The sequence below is a fragment of the Dendropsophus ebraccatus genome, chromosome 15 (genome assembly GCF_027789765.1).
Source record: "Dendropsophus ebraccatus isolate aDenEbr1 chromosome 15, aDenEbr1.pat, whole genome shotgun sequence".
Taxonomy (NCBI): Eukaryota; Metazoa; Chordata; class Amphibia; order Anura; family Hylidae; genus Dendropsophus; species Dendropsophus ebraccatus.
In genome coordinates this window covers 13,705,783-13,726,880 of record NC_091468.1, presented here as the reverse complement: position 1 = coordinate 13,726,880, position 21,098 = coordinate 13,705,783, and the positions used below count along the sequence as shown (strand labels likewise).

The window sequence follows — 21,098 nt, the reverse complement described above, 5'->3', positions numbered from 1 at the left end:
ATTGTTTGTCTCGCAGGTTCTAAGGGGATGAAACGTATCTGGAAGGACTCATCATGGAGGTCTGGGCCGGATGGAGAGGAAAAGGGAAAGTGACGCCTCAGATCAAAGAAGACGTCACCTGTGAGTCCCTGTATGACACTTTTCTTATTTTGTAGAACATCATTTAGTAGGGGCGCCCCGAGGTGACAGCTACTACATTATCTGTACTCAGAGATATCACTGTGTTATCTGTGGTGTTACATAGGACTGCAGGTGACAGCTACTACATTATTTGTACTCAGAGATATCACTGTGTTATCTGTGGTGTTACATAGGACTGCAGGTGACTACTACATTATCTGTACTCAGAGATATCACTGTGTTATCTGTGGTGTTACATAGGACTGCAGGTGACATCTACATTATCTGTACTCAGAGGGATATCACTGTGTTATCTGTGCTGTTACATAGGACTGCAGGTGAAATCTACTACATTATCTGTACTCAGAGATATCACTGTGTTATCTGTGGTGTTACATAGGACTGCAGGTGACTACTACATTATCTGTACTCAGAGATACCACTGTGTTATGTGGTGTTACATAGGACTGCAGGTGATATCAGGTGATTTCTCCAGGTTGCAGAAGTTCAAACTTCATCGTGCCCTGGTGTGCTGGTGTCTGTATGTCTGTATACATGTGTGCTGGTGTCTGTATACATGTGTGCTGGTGTCTGTGTGTGAGATCAATTCTAGAGAACTGGCTCATATACCCCATTTTCCCCAGTGGCTTAAAATGTAACCTCTGTTATACAGTTATAAAATTGTAGAAATTAAATGTGAACAAGGTGCAATTCAAATAGACACTTACTTGTATAGCTGCCTCTTGTGCTCTGTATGCAGTGCATTATATTCACCCCTGCAACGTACAATTTATAGCGTGTCTACAAGCCCAGCGGGGCTCATTATGATGGAGACTAAAACTTATACAAGAGTGGGGTAGGGGTTCCCCTGTATTCAGAATGCTGTTGAGTGCTCGGCAATGCCCCGTCTGGGATTATTGAATTTCGAGGGTCTATGCAGAGCAGGATAAAGGCACCTCTGCTGCACAAACAGGATCTCCTAGAAAGCGTTCTCACCGCCATGTATTCGCTATCACTGGCTTGGGTGAGCTAAACTAGTCTGCCTGGGGGGGGGATGATTTGTACATGCTCACTAACATGGAACAGCCTCATTATATTAGCCTTATCAACATATTCTATGTTAGTGAGCATACCGGGGGGGGGGGGGGATATTGGTGAACATATACAAATCAAACAGCCCCCCAGACCCTCGAAATTCAATAACCCCAAACCGGGCATTGCCTAGTACTCAACAGCATTCTGAATACAGGGGAACCCCTACCCCACTCTTGTATAAGTTTTAGTCTCCATCATAATGAGCCCCGCTGGGCTTGTAGACACGCTATAAATTGTACGTTGCAGGGGTGAATATAATGCACTGCATACAGAGCACAAGAGGCAGCTATACAAGCAAGTGTCTATTTGAATTGCACCTTGTTCACATTTAATTTCTACAATTTTATAACTGTATAACAGAGGTTACATTTTAAGCCACTGGGGAAAATGGGGTATATGAGCCAGTTCTCTAGAATTGATCTGAACCAAATTATACCTCCCAGCAAGGCGTGGGTCGAACACACAATTTTGTTTTAATTTTTATTAATGTGGGGGGCCCAGACACTTTGGTTGTATGGGGCCCCGAAATTCCTGATGGCGGCCCTGATCAACAGGACAGCAAGCACTAAAGAAACAACTCCACCCAACGTGCGCCACTGTTACTTCTCCGCTTTATCCTCGGTTTACCTGCCCGTGCAAGATACCCATCAGATCAGAGGGCAGAAATCATTAATATTTCACTACATTGTCCTCAGCCAACTCTACACAAGACGTCAGGGCTGAATACTACAGCCTGATGGAGAAGACTTCTTATAGATGACATTAGGGTTGTTGTTCCATTACTTATTACCATGGTGGAAATCATCCCAGGGAATACCTACCTCTAGCAGAGCAGGAGAGGAAACACTGGAAGAAGGATATATCATTTTAGAAGGTTGTATTTTTATAAGCTTACCCTGTGCAGGCCGTCCGCCAATAGTTCTGCAGAGCTGCAAGGTACTGTTAGATTTCTGACCTGTTAGTAATGTGCAGGTGGACGGGCAACAAATAGTTACTCCACCAAACTAAATGTAACCAAAAAACATACTATCAGCAGGTTAGAAGTATCTAATGGGCTGATATGTCCCTATTGCTGGTGTTGAGCAGACCTCTGCAAAGAAGCTCCTGTAGCAGGTTTTCTGTCAGGGTATAAACACACACACCGTATACGCAGCGTATTTACTGCTGAGAAACGCAGAAAATACGCAACAAATACGCAGCAGATTAGATCTAAATAACTGAACACAGCATCAAATCTGCTGCAGATCTGCTGCATATACGGTGTGTGTGTTTGTACCCTCACTCTGCAAAAAAGGCTCCAGTCTCAAGCTGTCTGCATCCCTGCAAGGAATCTCCTATAGCAGGGTATCTGTATCCCTGCAAAGAAGCTCCTGTAGCAGGCTGTCTGCATCCCTGCAAGGAAACCCCTGTAGAAGGCTGTTTGCATCCCTGCAAGGAAACCCCTGTAGAAAGCTGTCTGCTTCCCTGCAAAGAAGCTCCTATAGAGGGCTGTCTGCATGCCTAGAAAGAAGCTTCTGTAGCGGGCTGTCTGCATCCCTGGAAAGAAGCTTCTGTAGCGGGCTGTCTGCATCCCTGGAAAGAAGCTCCTGTAGCAGGCTATCTGCCTCTCTGTAAAGTTGCTCTTGTTGTATAGTGTCTGTCAGGTCATATTTTCTTCTGTGATTCAGTTTATGTTTCCCCTCTACAGGACAATTTTTTTAAAGTGACTGTACCATCAGGTCCGGGCTGAAGCACTAGAGGCGGGCGAACCCACCCCCAGTGGGAGGAAACCCCCGCCCCTCTATGACACAACTAAATTAAAAGAAATGGAGCCGTGTCATAGAGGGGCGGGGGTTAGCTCCCACTGGGGGGGGGGGGGGTTGGCCCGCCTCTAGTGCTTCAGCCTGGACCTGGTGGTACAATCACTTTAAGTCTCTCTCACTCCCTGCAGGGCAGCTCTTATAGCAGACAGTGTCCTGCTTTAGTCTAGTTCACACCTCTACCAAGGTTCTGTCTGCAGCCACAAAGCGGACCCGTATGATCCGTTTAGGAGGGATCCCATTGACTTCAGTGGGTGTCCATATATTCAGCATTAATAGTTTATTTTGATCAAGCAACTAAAATTCATGTGAATCACTTTGCAGTAAGGTAACACACCTGGAGGTGTGGATGCAAACGACGTGGGGTCCCTGCGCAGTATAGGGGTCTCCATTGTTCAATCTACTAAGTGACCTTGAAGGTTTGTGTAACCTTCCTCACGTCTTTGCACAAAACCTACACCGGTCTGTAAATCCATAAGTAATTATGGGTGATCAATGGGAATTCAATCCCTACTCTCATCCCTGTTATTCTTCTCTAGTAGCCATATATTCCCCTGCATCCAACCACTACAGGCTCCCCTGATCCATGGCTACAGGTGCTCTATGGCCAGCTTTAGGTCATAGTACACAGGTATATGTTCACATAAACAAGCTTCTCATGCCTTCCCATTACTACAATACATCTCTGCAGTATCCACCTATATGTCCGCATACAGCTATATATTCCCCTATCGACGCTTTCCCTTATACATATTCATTCAGATGTGACTCACGGCCCATACAAATAATGAATCTTCTATTTGCTGCCACATACAGGTTTTCACGCAGGTTAAGCGTGTTACGAGTGTGACCTAGAAAACCAATAACCTCTGGACATTGCACCCGTCCACAGTGAGATAGCATTGTCTTAGTAGTCTCAGTCATGGCTACAAATGCTCCAAAGTGCCAAATCTGTCACTTTATATGTTGCTGCAGAATTGCTAAAATTTGGGTAATTTATCAGCAAATAGATATCTCTCTCTCCCGACCAGGATCCGCTGGCACCTGTTATTTTCTTGAAGTCTGAAGTGCTGCTCCGATTTCCTATTTTCTCTCTCCCAGTATCTATGTATGCTGTGGATTACACCATAGACTATTGTGACAGAGCCCACCATGGTTATTATACACTAGGCGATGGGCCGTGCAGGTCCTCAGTCTCCAGCGACGCGGTTTCAGGTTGCTGCCGTAGAGTAGGGTTGTTGGCTTTTAGGTCTACTGTGCTTACTAACTGCAGTTATTAACAGTGGCAATACACCTTCAATTACTGACAGCAGAATTATCATGCCCCCCCCCCCCACACACACACACACCTGCAGTTTTTGCACTCTGTGATGCAGGGAGAATTAATCACAGTAAGGTTACAGGTAACTTGACCTTAATTACCCTCCTGGCATCACAGAGTGCAGAGACAGCTGGCCAGGGACTTGTTTACATCAGCCATATCGGAAGGTAGAAGGGAGGGGGAGACAGAGGGGGTAACTTACATGCAGATTTTTGTGTCTTTAGCAGAAAGCAAGAGCTTATAACTGGGGGAAGGTGATGAAAAGTGTGGAAGGAATTGTTAGAATCCAGGAGGGGGGATGATTCAACATGTATTGCTTGTAAGCAAACTTTTAACATTAAAAAAATTATAATAATTAAATGGCAGGTCTACTTTAAAGTGTCACTGTTGTGACAATAGTACAGGCGATTTTAAGGAACTTTGTAATTGGGTTTATTAGCCGAAAAATGTATTTTAATCATCAGAAAGCAGTTTGATGCTCCCCCCCTGTCTTCATGGTTTTCTGTGGAGAGGGGAGGGATGGAGGGAGATGAGGCACCAAAACAGGACAACAAAGAGTTAACTTACAGCTACATCACCGGGCTATCTCCTCTGAGGTCAGCACTGACCTCTGACCTCTGAATACCGGCTTTCACACAGGTCCCACCTTGTAATCCTTTGTTCTCTGTTGCGGACTAATCTCCCTTCTCAGACCAGACAGGGGCATGTCTGATGCAACAAGACACAATTTCCTGATAATTTGCAGTGAATCAGAGAGGGAGGGAGACCTGGGGAAAGTCTTTTTGAATGCAGATAAGTTAACATTTTGTCATGTTAATGTGTTTTCCCTGAGTCCTATTAGCATCACAACAGATGGGGTGTTTCCGCCCCTATGAGCTCTCAGGACGAAGGAATTTTAATGGAATAAACCTGTGACTCCACCCCTTGCAGGCTATATCCTGCCGTTAGCCCCCCTTTACCTCAGTTAATTTTTAAAGTAGTCAACAGGGAGGGACTCTGTGATGCTAATAGGACTCAGGGAAAACACATTAACATGACAAAATGTTAACTTCCCTAGCGTCCTATTAGCCTCACAACAGATGGGGGTCTAGCAAGAATTACCCCCACTGGGAGGGCACTCAGTGGTTACAACACTTAGAACGGATCTAGCGAACTCAGTTCGCTTAGACAGGATGGAGTCCAACCGATAATGTCTGACAAAAGTCAGAGGAGAAGACCAAGTTGCCGAAAGGCATATGTTTTCAATGGGCACCGAGCATCTCTCGGCCCAAGACGTTGATATCGCTCTCGTAGAATGAGCTTTCAAGAACTCTGGTGGTTGAAGTCCTTCTAATTCGTAACATGTACAAATGCAGTCGGAAATCTACCTAGATATCGAAGGCTTGGAGGCCTTTTTCCCTTTGAATCTTCCCTGGAAAAGAATAAAAAGATTTTCCTCCTTCCTGAATTCAGATACCCTGGAAAGGTAAGTTTGAAGAGCGCGAACAACATCAAGTGAGGAAAAGTCAGTCTCTTTTTCCGAAGAAGGAGAAAAAACTGGTAAAAGAATTGGCTGGTTAATGTTTGTGTGCGAAGGCACCTTTGGTCTGAAAGTTGGTAGGTATCTGAGGATAACTCTGTAAAAAAGGTCACATATAGTTCAGAGGAGCCTAGGGCCTGTATTTCTCCCACTATCTTTGCTGACGTGATCGCTAGCAGGAATACCACCTTAAAAGGTAAGAAACTTGAGGTCTGTTTCCTGTAAGGGTTCGCCACAGAGTCGCTTGAGGACTAGGCCAAGATCCCAGGCAGATACTGGTCTGACTAATGGAGGCCTCAATCTATCGATGGCTCTGGTAAAGTCCTTAATTTCTTGAATCTGTAACAATTTTCTGCCTAGAAAAGCTGACATAGCTGCAATTTGAACCCTTAGGGAACTAGGTCTCAGGCCTCTGTCGAACCCGTCCTGCAAGAAGTCCAAGATTTCTGGTACTGTGGGAGAAACTGGATCTATTCCTTTAAGAGTGGCCCAATTCTGAAAAATCCTCTTTATCCTTTCATAGGATCTATTGGTCGCCTCACTCCTAGAGTGAGAAAGCGTTTCCAACACCCTTTGTGATAACTCAGCGGGTCTCAATAGGGGCCTATTAACCTCCAGGCTGTCAGATTGAATGACTTCAGATTGTTGCAGTGTTGTCCGCTCTGGGAGAGAAGGTCTTGATGTAGGGGAAGTCTCCAGAAGTTCCCCTTGCTCATGTTCCAAAGGACCGGGAACCAAACTCTCTTTGGCCAGAAGGGGATTATTGCAATCACTGACGCCTGGTCTCGCCTGATCTTTGCCAATACTCGCGGTATCATTGATACAGGCGGAAAAACATATGCCAGCTGGTACTTCCACGGAATGGACATGGCATCTATCACAGTTGGGCTGTCTGCTCTGTATAGGGAACAGAACTTCTGGAGTTTGGTATTGGTTCTCGTCGCCATCAGATCTATTTGGGGGAGACCCCACTTGTCCACTATCTGATCGAAAATCTGTTCTTTCAGACTCCACTCTCCCGGAATAGTAAGGCCTCTGCTGAGGCGGTCTGCAAGCACGTTCTGTTCCCCTTTGATATGGGTTGCGGATAACCTCGTTATCCTCCCCTCTGCCCAACTGAAGATCCTTTCTACCTCCTTGAGTAGAGCTTGAGATCTGGTACCTCCTTGCTTGTTGATATAGCATACGCACGCAACGTTGTCTGTTCGTACTCGCACTGGTTTGCCAGTGATATTCGGATTTGTCTAGATTGACGATCCATCCTAGGTGCTGTACGAATTGGAGTATCGTAGAGACATGCGTGCTCAGGAGGTCGGCTGTGGCTGCAATGATCAGCCAGTCGTCTAGGTAGGGAATTATTCTGATTCCCTGAAGCCTGAGTTCTGCTACTACTGAGGACACCACTTTGGTGAACACGAAGGGAGCTGTGCTTATGCCAAAGGGTAACACTTTGAATTGAAGGTGTCTCAGTTGGTCTCCAATGTATACAGCAATCCTCAAATATTTCATGTGTGGTTTCCATATTGGTATGTGGAAATATGCATCTTGCAGGTCTAGAGAAGCTAGATATTTGTTCCTTCGGAGAACAAACTGTACCGATCTTATGGTATCCATGCGGAATCTTTTCTTTATGATAAATTGATTGAGAAACCGTAGGTCGATGATCAACCACCACTTCCCTGAGGGTTTGGGGACCAGAAAAACCGGAGAATATATTCCTCTCCCCTGGTCCTCCGGCGGAACCTCCTCCAGGGCCTGTTTTGAAATTAACATCTGTAACTCCTGCTCCAAAATTTTGTTTTCCGAGAGTCCTAGTCTGCGTGAAATTAAAAATCTCTCTGGAGGTGGCAGGTCCAGAGAACGGGAGTAACCCTCCCGAACTAAATTTACAACCCAGGGATCTTTTATTGCAGATTCCCAGGCATTGACAAAAAAAGTTAAGCTGCCTCCTACCGGTAGGCATCCACCGTCAGAAATCTGACTTTTTAGTGGCTCCTTTGGCTTGTTGCCGTGTGTTACCTCTCCTATTGGCATAAGCTCCTCTGCCTCTGGAAGAGTAGCGGAACTGACGAACTCTTTGGGGGGTTCTCTCCCTCCGAAACCTACGAAAAGGCTTCTGATTTTGGGGAAGCGACTTACCTTTCTTGTCAGAAAGGTCCAGCATGAGCTGGTCCAGCTCATTACCAAATAGACGCCCCGGAGTGTACTCAAGATTACATAAAAAATATTTGGATGAGCAGTCACCTGTCCAAGGTCGCAACCATAAAGCTCTGCGGCTTGCGGTTGATAGCGACATAGATCTTGCAGCAAGTCTCACTTGCTGTGAAGAGGCATCACACAGGTAATCAATACCCATGTTTACCTGTTTAAACCTAGTTAGGATATCATCTCTCCCTACTCCAGTCTCTATTTCTTCCTGCACCTTCATCAGCCACTTCCTTAGGGCTTTGCTAACCTCAAGGGCTGAGATGGAAACGGCTTCCTGGGCAGCAGCGGCTGAATATGCCCTTTTCAGAGAAACTTCTAGCCTTCTATCCATGGGATCCTTTAAGCTGGAGCCATCATCTGCTGGGACTAAGGTCCTTTTAGACAATTTGGCCACTGCTACGTCTACTTTGGGGGCTGGCACCCAGTCCTTAGACTTTTGTTCAACTAAGGGATACATGGTTTTAAATCTCCGGGACAATACAGCAGCCTTCTCAGGCTTCTGCCATTCGACCCTCATCATGTCTAGGACCGAATCATCTATATCAAACCCTCTACGACCCCTAGAAGTAGATGGCTCCTCATCATCATCCTCCGGCTGATTTTGTATTCTAACTGCCCTCAGCAGTTTAGCCATCTTCTCTGTCGGGAAATAGGATCTGACAGACTGCAAATGTTCTTCCTCTTCATCAGGGGAGGTGGCGTAAACCTCGTCCACAACCCTATAATCATTTCCTGCCGGAGATTCTTGCATAGGGGAATCCTCCCTCCTGGGTCTTTTCCTGACTACGACCCCTGCGTGCTGGCGAAGGGATTCCTTTAGGTCATTGAAAGCCTGGTTTAGGACTGTAGAAAAAAAGGGAGATCAGATAGAAGCTCTGTATTTCACTGGAGTGCGGCAGAGGAAACTAGGTACGCTTACCACTGACGGACTGTTCCATATAGTCCTTTACCCAAACGACCACATCATGGATAGTGGGTTCAGTATTCTCAGCAGGTGTTACCCGGCAATCAAAACATTTAATATATTCCCACTCCTCAGGAAGGGGTTTATCTATAACAGTGATAAGACCCTAAGCAATAGGCAAAATATGGAACAGAGAAAACCATGTCGTGGTGCAGCGCACCGCTTACCACACTGGGCACATGTGAGATGTTTTTTCTTCATGCTAGTTTTTTTTTGCAGGAATCGGTCCACCTGAATCCTCTCTTGAAGACATCTAGCCCACAAAAACATGCATTAAAATCATATAGCAAGTAATATTAATCTTATATCCAGGTACTTACTCTCAAACACAGGAGAGAAACAGCAAAAAAGCAGATATCGTAAATCCTGAAGCTGTAGGTATGGTACACCATATGACAGCACTGGCCGCCCAAACACACTGGGTTTAAATGGCCGAAATGGCGCCAAATAGGCCCTGCCCCCCAGAATTGCAAAATCACCGGGGTCCGAAAAAAACTGAAAATCCAGGCAAGGCCGAATTGTGCTTTAGCTGTAGCCCCTCCTACATGAAAAAACGCCGCTCAAGATACAGAGAAGAAGAGGCAGTAATCCAGCCCGGACCGCGGACCGGAAGTGCGTCACCGGCGTGTGACGTCACTTCCGGTAACGCCACAGACTCCGGGAAAATGGCGGCGCCCTAAGGAGGAGACAAACAGGCTTCAGACACTCCAGAGGAGAGATACAGAAACGTGTATAAACTCCCAACAGCCCGATATCGCAAGCATGCTCCTTAGAACTGCAGCGATTATGGGCCATTGTGATTATGGGCCATTGTGAGAGTGCTGCATAGTGAAGCCTTCATCCTTACTCAAGGGACAAAGAAAAAAACTGAGGTAAAGGGGGTCTAACGGCAGGATATAGCCTGCAAGGGGTGGAGTCATAGGTTTATTCCATTAAAATTCCTTCGTCCTGAGAGCTCATAGGGGCGGAAACACCCAATCTGTTGTGAGGCTAATAGGAAGCTAGGGAATGGCATATTTGTCTAATAAACCCAATTACAAAGTTTCTTAAAATCGCCTGCAAAAAAAAATAAAAATACGACTGACACATTCGAACACCAATACCTTGCAATATTTAGGGGTTGTCCAGGTTTAAAAAGACATGGCTGCTTTCTTATTCAAAGAGCGCCTCTCCGGTCCTCTATTTGGGCGTGGGGATTTTGCAGCTCAGTCCCATTGCAGTGAATGGAGCTGAGACGTAATTCCACACACAACCTGGGGACAGGGGTGGTGCTGTTTCTGCAAAAAAGTAGCTGTGTTTGTGATAATCCTGGATATCCCATCTTAAGTCTTGGTATCAGCATACATTTAGGCTCAAGGTCTAGAGGGGGTTAAACAATAAATGAAGCGTCCCTTATTAGCATGTCCTATAGGAGGTTACACTGTGGCTACAATGGGGGACACTTCAGGTGTATTATCTCATAGAGGAGATAGAAAGTGTCATCTATCTATTTAGTCACTGCTGGTAACACGGAAACACAAAGCAATAGTGAACCTGATGTCTTATACCAGAGGATTGTAAAGCTGATAAAACATGACTGCTCTTGTCTAGACGATTCCCAGAAAGGACGTATAAAATCAGGCTGGAAGCAAATGAAAACAAGAAGACTGACAGAGAACGCTGCCTGAAGGATAAAGCGCGGTTTCTACAAATCCCATTCACTATGACATAACGTGGGAAAGTACGAGGACTGCAAAAATGTTATAACAGCTCGAGGGCCGTCCCTGAGCTAAAGGGACGGGCAAAAGTACGTAAGCTGATGAACTATGAATAAAGTTACTGTAATGGACAAGAATGTGTATATATATATATATATATATATATATATAAGGGTGGGAGTCAAATAGGTGGCACACAACCTCCATCTTGACTGTGGCTCATCTGATCGGTACAGAAGAGATTGCCTACCAGCATTATCCTACCTTAATGGGGCAGATTGTTGTGGGTGGATAGTACCAGTAAGGAGATGAAGCAGGTACAGTACACTCACAAACACTACATCATAAAAATAATAGTAGTAAAAGACTGAATGTCCTGGCCTGACTGCAAATCTTATGACCTAAACTACTATGATCACAGGGATCTAGGACTATTGGTTCAGGCCATTAGACCCTCAGGACAGCTAAGGACATTCAGCCTTAGGACGTAAAACCCATAGAGGATTCCGCAGCTCGCATCATGTAAAAACAAGGGGCGAATAACGACCGTTATTAATGGACGTTATTAGCCCTTGTTTTTAACCTAGTGGGAACATAACCTAGAAGATATTTCTTCACATCTGTTTTACAGTCCATTGTTTTTGAAGGGAAAATCACCTCCGTATTCTGTGTTCTGTACTTGTATAGCGGCCTATAACTGTACCCATGCTCTCCAGGCGATCATCGGCTCTCTCCAACTTCTTCGCCGAGCGACCAGACGTTGGGATTCAAAAGCAGAGCGTTCTGCTATCTACCAAACATGCTTTGCTCATCTCTAGTTACCATTATCAAAAAAATAACATTTGAGCCAAGACCCCATTCATCACTAGAAGAGGGGAGAAGCACTTGGCTAAGCACTTCTCCCTCTGTCCCTTTCCTTGATGCAGTATAGAAAGTGTATGGAGCCCATTCCCGCCATCAAGTACAGCACAGCAGAAGTGCGCCGCTAGATGCTTCTTTCCCCCTTTTTTTTTTTTTTTTTTAATTACAGCGAGCAGGGACAGAGGGAATAGTTATATGTTTGGGCAGTGTGTGCTTTGGTGTATTTGCAATATTAAACGGCTTAAAGGGGTAGTGCGGCGATACAAAAATATTCACAGAATAACACACATTACAAAGTTATACAACTTTGTAATGTATGTTATGTCTGTGAATGGCCCCCTTCCCCGTGTCCCACCACCCCCACCCGTGTACCCGGAAGTGTAGTGCTTTATACATACCTGATCCGTGCCGACACGCGTCCGCCATCTTGTGCCAAACGTCATCTTCGGTCGGCCGGCCCGAACACCTTCGATCTTCCCGAGTGCACCTTCATCAGCCGCTGAGCCGCGATTGGCCGAGCACAGTTATGCTCAGCCAATCGCGGCTGAGCAGCTGATGACGCGGCCGGCACTCGCGAAGATCGAAGATGTTGGGGCCGGCCGGCCGATGACGACGTTTGGCACAAGATGGCGGACGCGTGTCGGCATGGATCAGGTATGTATAAAGCACCACACTTCCGGGTACACGGGTGGGGGTGGTGGGACACGGGGAAGGGGGCCATTCACAGACATAACATACATTACAAAGTTGTATAACTTTGTAATGTGTGTTATTCTGTGAATAATTTTTTACCGCCGCACTACCCCTTTAATTCTTGACCTGACTGGTTCCTCTTAGTCCATTTTTTTTCAAACCAAAATCAGGAGTGGAACCGACAGGGCAAAATTATAATGGAAAGATTTGCACAGTTTGTGTTTTCAACCCACTCCTGGTTTTGGTTGAAAAAAGACTGATGGAAAAACTGTGTGTGAACAAGAGAAGGTTAACAGAATCAGATCTGTTATGTTCCCATAGGGCAGGAGACATTTTCTTACCTTCATCCTCAGCCCTGTTTCCTGTAATCCTGTTTTATTAATATGTAAATTAGGCCGTTAGGTGAACTCGGGGTAGGTCTACATCCCTCAGTGCACCAATCCACCTGCCTCTCTTTAGGTGGCGCTCTACAGCCATGGCACTTAGATTAGATTCCCTATCAGTTACCTCACCAGGAAGAATTTCCACCCGTTTATAAAACGTCCAAGTGCAAAAACAAGCAGACAGGCACCATGTGAGTCAGTACAAGCTCCCCATGTTTAATTGGTCCTGAAAAACTGCAAGTACAAAGAGTCATGGGCTTTAATGGCTATGGAAAACCTGTCAGAATGTAATAGAAGCACCATACAACCGGTAGGCAAGTGAAACAGTAAGGGGCTGCCGCTACATGTGACATATTACATAGATATGATCTACAATATAACAGGCAAACACAGAACTGGCAAGACAGCATTCCCCAGAGAGCTGACAGTATGCAAGGCAAGGGGTACAGCTCCGCCATACACAAGGCTGCTGCTTACGGCAAACACTACCAAGGAGTTGTTCCATTCAAGTAATTTATAAAATGACGTGTCCAAAAGGACTGTAAAAAGACATTGCTCTACAAATAGAAGCACTACTGAAAAGGTTTTCATTCAATACACAAATGTCCTGACAAGACACGGTTATTACATTCATGAAAGGTAGTGTTACAGGGAACCTGCCACCCACAGGCGCTGGTGCCAGCCATGTGTGCTATAATATATCTATCTCCCAGGCTTCATAACTTCATTTTTGCCAAGTAACCCCCTCGCAAATGTGTTTGTCGATCACCTTGCCACAGAAAATGGGTGACCGCACCTGCCTGCTGTAGTGAACAGCATTGTCACCCACCAGTGGTGGCAGATGGCATATACTGAGGCGGCAGTGGCACATCAGTGCCGGCCAACATGGCTGCCTCCAAGGAGTGTGGGCGGCAGCTTCCCTTAAAACTTGCTTTGGCGATACATGAATTAACCCCTAAGTTCACATTTAGGTGTGCGATAGCAGTTCGGTGTAGGATCGAGTGTTGTGGCTGCAGGTAAGTGCTCAGCACCGACTGCCTGTAGGAGGATGAGAACACGTCTCACACCACGATGATCTTTACCGGATGTAGTACCGTGACAGACCCAGCGATGGCGTGCAAACACAACGTACATGTTAGAACTTTCAAACACACTACACAAGTGCAATTTAACTTGATCGGTATTTTGCATAAATACGAGCACTCTGGCCTTCTGATGGCAAGACGCTCACATTACTTTCCTTTTTATTTTAGCAGTGGAAGTGCATTAGGTATCACAGTTTGTTGCTGAATACAAGAGAAGCCATCGATGCCCATCTGCTGCCCTGTCTCTATGCTATAAGACACAGGTGTAAAACTGCGGCCCTCCAGCTGTTGTCAAACTACAATTCCCATAATGCTTCGGCTGTCCAGGCATAATGGGAATTGTAGTTTTGCAACTGGAGCGCCGAGAGTTTAACACATTGCAGCAGCTCCAAAAAGTGCTTTATTAGTTAGTGAGGATCCGTCTGCTCTCCTGACATATCTGCATGTTCAAAGTAAGGGTATATGCACAAGTAGGAATTCTCACAAAAAACTTCACTGCCCGCTCCCCCACGTTCCCACTTGAAGTTCCGCCCCAAGAAATGACATGTCAATTCTTTTGGCGGACAGCGGAATTCACCTGACCACAGAACGGAGTCTATGGAGCTGGCGGAAAAGAAAACAGAAGCGTGAGAGGGACGAGCTGAGTTTTCAGTGAGAATTACTCCATGTGCGTATATCCTCAGGCCAATGCTGGAGCATATTTTCATAGATTTCTGTGTCCCTTGGTTATTCCTCCTGGAAAATGATAAGCTGGCATTTGTGTTAGCATCTCCTTGTCAAAACTGTGTGTCCCAACACACAACACGGACTAATCTGTGCTGACCATGTCAAGACTGGTAACAGCCAGTAGTCGATGTATTCACACATTTCCAGGAAGAACAACATGGGAACATCACAAAGTTATTTAAAAAAAATAATGGTACTCTAGCATGCTCCTATAATAGGAAATTCAAGTATCTATTAAAACAAGTAGGTCGAGCAGTCAGGTCCCCATTAATGCTACCAGCATCCCCTGAAACAGAGGGGATACACAGATTTTGTAGTGTAGCGCTCCACTTTTGATCATTTTACATCTTCATACAATCTAAATATAACTAATATGTGTTGGGCTTGATGGATATTTGGGGAAAATCCTCATTGCGTGCATGTAGAGGGGCTTCCACAACCTTGTTCATATGCAGATTGTTGGCACTGGTGCAAAAATAAGTTGAAAAAGCTAAGAATTTGCCCCATAGAGTAACAATGGGGTTGACCCTCCAGCACATCTCCGGCAGAAACCCAATGCCAGCTTCAGATATCTGCAGGGGAAATACGCCAGCTTTTACTCTTACAGATGACCATGGCCAAATGTTTTCCATGACTGATCTTACCACCATTAGAAAAAAATACTTTCAGAGCCATCCTTCTTCAGGTTGCGTGTAATAATTTAGCTCCATTTACTTCAATGGAATAGAGCTGCAAAGCCCACATGACACCTGAAGAAAGAAGAGGCGCTGTTTCTGGAAGAAAGCAGCCATGTTTTTCTAAGCCTGGACCTCTTTAAAAGAGGGTAGTGCACAATCAGGACATCTTAAGAGTACATTTGACCCATCAGATGACCAAAGATGTGCTTCTGTCTCCCCATTTCCCAGCAGCCTCCGCTGATTCACAGTCTGCAGACAACATGCTCCGCTGTGGTACATGCTTGAAGATGTAGTTCACCTCTAACAGACTACTATGGAGTGTCTTATGTAAACACCACACTTCAGAGAATGCCATACAGCAGACCATTATGGAATCAAAACTATGGATTATAAGCAGAATTCTGAACGCATATAAGCTATAGGACAAGATCAGTTCACAATAAGTAATACAGCGTACAACTTGTGAAGTTATCCAACAGGACAGATGTAAAGTGCTCAAAAATGGGGCCACAGCTCACACACAACTTCTCAAGCATCTCTGGCCGAGTGTCGATACTACTGACGTCCACATCTGAAGACTTTTAAATAGGAACATAAACTTAGCATAAAGTAATAGGAGGACTAAAAGAAAAAAAAAAAAAAAGTCCACACAACATTACAGTCTCAGTCCTAAAGCGATCTGCATAGCTATGACAATACCTTGGGCAAAAGCGGTAATAAAAAATAAAAACCTGTAACATTGAAGACATTGTGGAACATCTATATAATCAAATAGGCAACTTTTAGTTGTGTAGAGTGGAATTCTGAACATAAACCATCCCAGACCAAGCCTAGCTGTGATCATCCATACTACCAAACTGCAAGTTCGGGAAATGTGTCGGGAAGTGGTTTCCCTTTTGTATCTTCCCCCAGTTACAGCCAAGAATCCTCCGAACCTGCAGGTGGACTCAGACAGCGGAGTCCATGTCTATCTTCAGTTCATGAGCGGGCTTCTCAGAAGCATTAGTTCTCTTGGTTCTATGCTCAGGGGATTCACTAATCATTCCTAAGGTAGTGGCTCCACAGCTGGTCTTCCTGGCCGGGGCGTTCTTCTCAGAGTTCCCGCAACACTGTTTGGGGGCGCACTGAGTTCTGCAAGAAAGTTCACAGAGGGATATTCTAGATCCAGATTCAACGCTGGAAAATTCCGGTTGAATAGTGGTAGCGTGGATTCCTTCATCATGGAAGAAGTCTTTAATGCGCTTGGCCACTTCCATATAAGCGGTGGGATCGTGGCATTTGATGTGAGCAGTAGCAATGATGCGGCTTTCAGCTAGCTGCCAAACGTGCAGTTCGTGAACAGCCTCAACGCCTTCTAGGCTTCGCAGCTTTTGTTTCAGGGAGGAAATGTCAATTTGTTTCGGGACTGTTTGCAATAGGATGAGGGCAGATTCTTTAAGGAGAGGGTAGGTTGTATACAGCAATATACACACCATGATCACACACAAGGAGGGATCTAGGTATAGCACCCAGCAAGGTCCAGCGATCTTGATCTGTGGTTCCTCAGTGGTTTCGTTCAGGGTAAGCGAGGTATGATTGACTTCTGGATGATCATCGCAGTGGTCGTGAACACAAGGGTTGATGCATTTTTCCCCAGATGGACAAGGGTTAAACACAAAATAGAAGACCAAAGCGTTGACCACGACGATGACCGATCCTAATGCATCGCCAAGAACGTGGAGGAACACTCCGCGCATGTTGAGCTGAGAGCCATCCTCGTTGATTTCTGTGATGTGGTTTTGCGCAATGTTGCCGTTGAGTCGGTGTTCTGCAGTGGTATCTGCCAAAGCCTCTGAAAAAGAGGAGAGAAGAGTTTGTTATAGGCCGGAGCTTTTAGACCCATCAGTACCAGAACAATCTCAAATACATAGGGTTAAAAATTCACAGGATAAAAGCTCACACCTCGAAAGCCAAGAGAATGAAGTGACAGCAGTGACGCTTTACATCTCCTTCCTAAGGGTGCCTTTACACACAGATTTATCTGACAGATTTTTGAAGCCAAAGCCAGGCAGGGGGACAGTCCACAGAGCTAGTGTGTGCATCATTGATGCTGAGGTCTAGGGGTACAGGTAGTCGGTGACATACAGGAACAGTCACCTAACAGAAGGCTTCAGGTCCAAGCATGATGGGAATTGTTATTTTGCAATAAGGGTCCCACCAATGAATGAAGGACCATGTAATACATGGATGAACTAAGGTAGAACCTATAACCCTGCCTATAACCCCCCTGACGTCCCTAGGCCTAGCGACAACCTTTCTGCACCTTATCCCTCTCTGTAGGGGACGTGAAGTTTCTCCCCAGCCTCTTAGTTTCCAGCCGGACACTTTCTAGCATCGGCGTTCCTCACGTAACCTGCTGCACCGATCGCCACAAAATGCCAAGAGACTCACAAACCACAAAGCAGATTCATGAGCCGGAGCGTGACCAATTAATTAAATGGATCGTCCCTGGCAGAGGCGGCCGGAGGCCTCGAGAGCCGGGCCATAAAAATAGAAAGGAAAAAAACTCTTCAAGACTGCAGCCACCACGCTAACATAGTGATTAACACCCAGACAGAAACCACCCCCTCCCCCGAGGAACATACAGGTGAATAAGGCAGAGTCATCAGTCACCTATGTGATGTCATATGCCATACCTCCAGGGGGCGCTCAGTCTCCCCTTATACAGGGCTGCGTCCTGTATCTTCATAGCACAGGGTGGGCTGGACCCATCAGAAGACCACTAACCTGATGGATTATATATAACCCAGCTACCTGACAGAAGAGCCCATCCTATAGCATCCATATATGTGATACTATACCGGAGGGGTGGGCAGTGCCAACCAGAAGCCACATATAGCACACTGCCGCTTCATATATCACACTGCCTCTATATATATCCTAAGTACTGTATACCCTATACCTCACATACACAGATGACAGCCTGTGCCATGACATCACGTTTACTCAATACCTTAAAAAAGCTAAGTACTATCTAGGTGGGATCCTGACTGCCCATACTATGATGTCACATTCTCTATATGACATCATGCTGGCTCTATACACCAGCTGTATACACAGCCGACAGCCCTAACTATGACATCATACTTCCTATATACCATCAAGCTGTTCTATAATGTTCTATACGTTACATACCATATGTATACTGACAGCTCAAACACCTAAATGACATCACACTGTCGCTACATATAAGCACCGTATAACGGTCTGTACCTTACATAGTGTATAGACAGCCCCCACTATGACATCATACTTCCTATACACCATCAGGCTCTCATAATGGTCTGTCAGTGTATTATGATGTCACACTCTCTATACGTGGTCTGTCAGTGTATTATGACGTCACACTCTCTATACATGGCCTGTCAGTGTATTATGATGTCACACTCCCTCTATACATGGCCTGTCAGTGTATTATGACGTCACACTCCCTCTATACGTGACCTGTCAGTGTATTATGACGTCACACTCCCTCTATACGTGACCTGTCAGTGTATTATGACGTCACACTCCCTCTATACGTGACCTGTCAGTGTATTATGACGTCACACTCCCTCTATACATGGTCTGTCAGTGTATTATGACGTCACACTCCCTCTATACATGGCCTGTCAGTGTATTATGATGTCACACTCTATACATGGTCTGTCAGTGTATTATGACGTCACACTCCCTCTATACATGGTCTGTCAGTGTATTATGACGTCACACTCCCTCTATACATGGCTTGTCAGTGTATTATGACGTCACACTCCCTCTATACGTGGTCTGTCAGTGTATTATGACGTCACACTCCCTATACATGGCCTGTCAGTGTATTATGACGTCACACTCCCTCTATATGTGGCCTGTCAGTGTATTATGACGTCACACTCCCTCTATACATGGTCTGTCAGTGTATTATGACGTCACACCATGACAGCTGACACCCCGCTCTATGACGTCACAGATCCTCACCGTGTTTCCCGGGCACCACGTCCACCCCGGGCCCTCCGGTGCCGGCACAGTTCTCCACCAGGTTGTTGGTCTCCTCCCGGTCCAGGGCGGCCCCATCCCCCGCCGATCGCTCCCGGCTCCGGTGAGTCTTCTTGGCTCCGTGAGAGTGTCCGTGCCCGGAGCCCCCGCCGCCGTGTGAGTGTCCGTGTCCGCCCCCCGCGCTGTCCCGGAACATACACAGGCCGATCAGGTTGATGAGCAGCCCGCCGACCCCGACCCCGATGACGACCAGCGGCTGCTCGATGGCCCGGGGCTCGGTGAAGCGCTCCACGGCCTCCAGGATGATGGTGAAGCACAGGGCGGTGAGGAAGATGGCGTTAACCAGCGCGCCCATCACCCCGGCCCGGATCCAGCCGAACGTGTTCTTATCGGTGGAGCGGGTCTTCTGGGCGAAGCGCACGGCGATCAGGCCGACCACCAGCGCGATGACATCGGACAGCATGTGGAAGGAGTCCGAGAGCATGGCCAGCGAGCCGGTGATCCGACTCACCACCACCTCCGCCACGAAGAAGACGAAGGTCAGGCCGAGCATACACAGCAGCCGCACACGGTTAGACTCCCACATGGTGAGTGAGAGGCGAGCAACCGAGCACACGGGGCAAAGGTCGGTGCGGGGCCCGGCGGCTGGACGAGGAGCAGGCCGCGGCGGGAGAGCAGTGACCGGAGCCCGGCAGCAGCGGCGGCGGCTTCTCCCTCACTGGGCATCTCTGACGTCCGGAGCAGGGAAATAATACAAACTTTTGCACCCGAAACCGTCTTTTCCACACGGAGCAGAGATGACGAGGCCCCGCCCCGCCTCACGCCGGCCTGTGATTGGCTGAGCCCGGGACGCGATGTGGTACATAGCTACAGCCGCCATTACACAGGCTGAGGGGGGAGGAGGTTACTATAGGGACCGGCGATGAGTGCACAGCCAGCTCCCTGCGCCCCTCATAGCTGCTATGACGCCCCCGCTGTCAGCTTCTGCCCTAGCAACCAATCAGATCTCACTTCTAATGGATGCGAGGCAGGTTGGAACATAAAAGAGCTGCGCTGATTGGTGAGTGCTTGTTTCTAGCAACCTATCAGATTTCACCTCATATAGGTGATGAATTAAAAAAGGGGATTTGATTGGTTGCTATGGGCAGTGGTTGAACATAGGAGGTTTACGTGCACATAGCAACCAATCAGATCTCAGCTCTTGCAAAGTTGGTTAATGAATGACATCACCTGATTGGTTGTTATCAGCACTTATGTTGGTAAATGAGATGGGTTTTATAGGGCCGGATTCAGCCCTTATTCCTCTTATTTCCATTTGCATTTATTATATGGATGAAAAAGTGATGACACAATGTGTGAGGAGATTATCTAACACCCCGTTTATACAATCTGCCCCATGCTTCTCCATATTGAAAAACAATAAACATTCTAATACCCTGGTTGCCATGGCTGTGGTGGAATGATGTTGACATAGTGTCTATAGTCATGTCATGTGACCATGACAGCCATCCCGACACTTCTCCCTCATTATAGATGTTATACATACCGTGTTTCCCCCGAAAATAAAACAGTGTCTTGTATTAATTTTTGCTCCCAAAGATGTGCTAGGTCTTATTTTCAGGGGATGTCTTATTTTTCATGAAGAATTCACATGTCAGATGTACAGCACAGACAGCATACGGTATGGCGGCTTTCAGCCACCAGGGGGAGCTCACTACAGCACACTCGTACAGCACAGCGGGGACAGCATACTGTATGGCGGCTTCCAGCCACCAGGGGAAGCTCACGACAGCACAATTGTACAGCACAGCAGGGACAGCGTATGGTATGGCGACTTCCAGCCACTAGAGGGAGCTCACCACAGCACAGCAGGGACAGCGGACAGTATGGTGGCTTCCAGCCACCAGGGGAAGCTAACCATAGCAAACTAGTACAG

The 21,098-nt window shown here is 46.5% G+C and overlaps 1 protein-coding gene across 1 annotated transcript; it reads right to left on the bottom strand.

Annotated features, from left to right (window-relative positions):
• Nucleotides 1-12,852: 12,852 nt before the first annotated feature.
• Nucleotides 12,853-20,143, bottom strand: SLC30A1 (solute carrier family 30 member 1). The gene is made up of 2 exons (XM_069954387.1): nt 19,145-20,143; nt 12,853-16,979 (listed from the first exon to the last, which is right to left on the bottom strand). Exons 1-2 carry the CDS (start codon nt 19,746-19,748, stop codon nt 16,096-16,098), a joined length of 1,488 nt encoding a protein of 495 aa, XP_069810488.1. The 5' UTR covers nt 19,749-20,143; the 3' UTR covers nt 12,853-16,095.
• Nucleotides 20,144-21,098: the final 955 nt, after the last annotated feature.

Bases quoted from the DNA above. Each gene is read 5' to 3' on its own strand.
- SLC30A1 (XM_069954387.1), bottom strand. From the start codon at position 19,748: ATGTGGGAGTCTAACCGTGTGCGGCTGCTGTGTATGCTCGGCCTGACC. The intron at 16,980-19,144 runs GTGAGGATCTGT...CCTCTTTTTCAG, and splicing joins CGTGGTGCCCGGGAAACACG to AGGCTTTGGCAGATACCACT.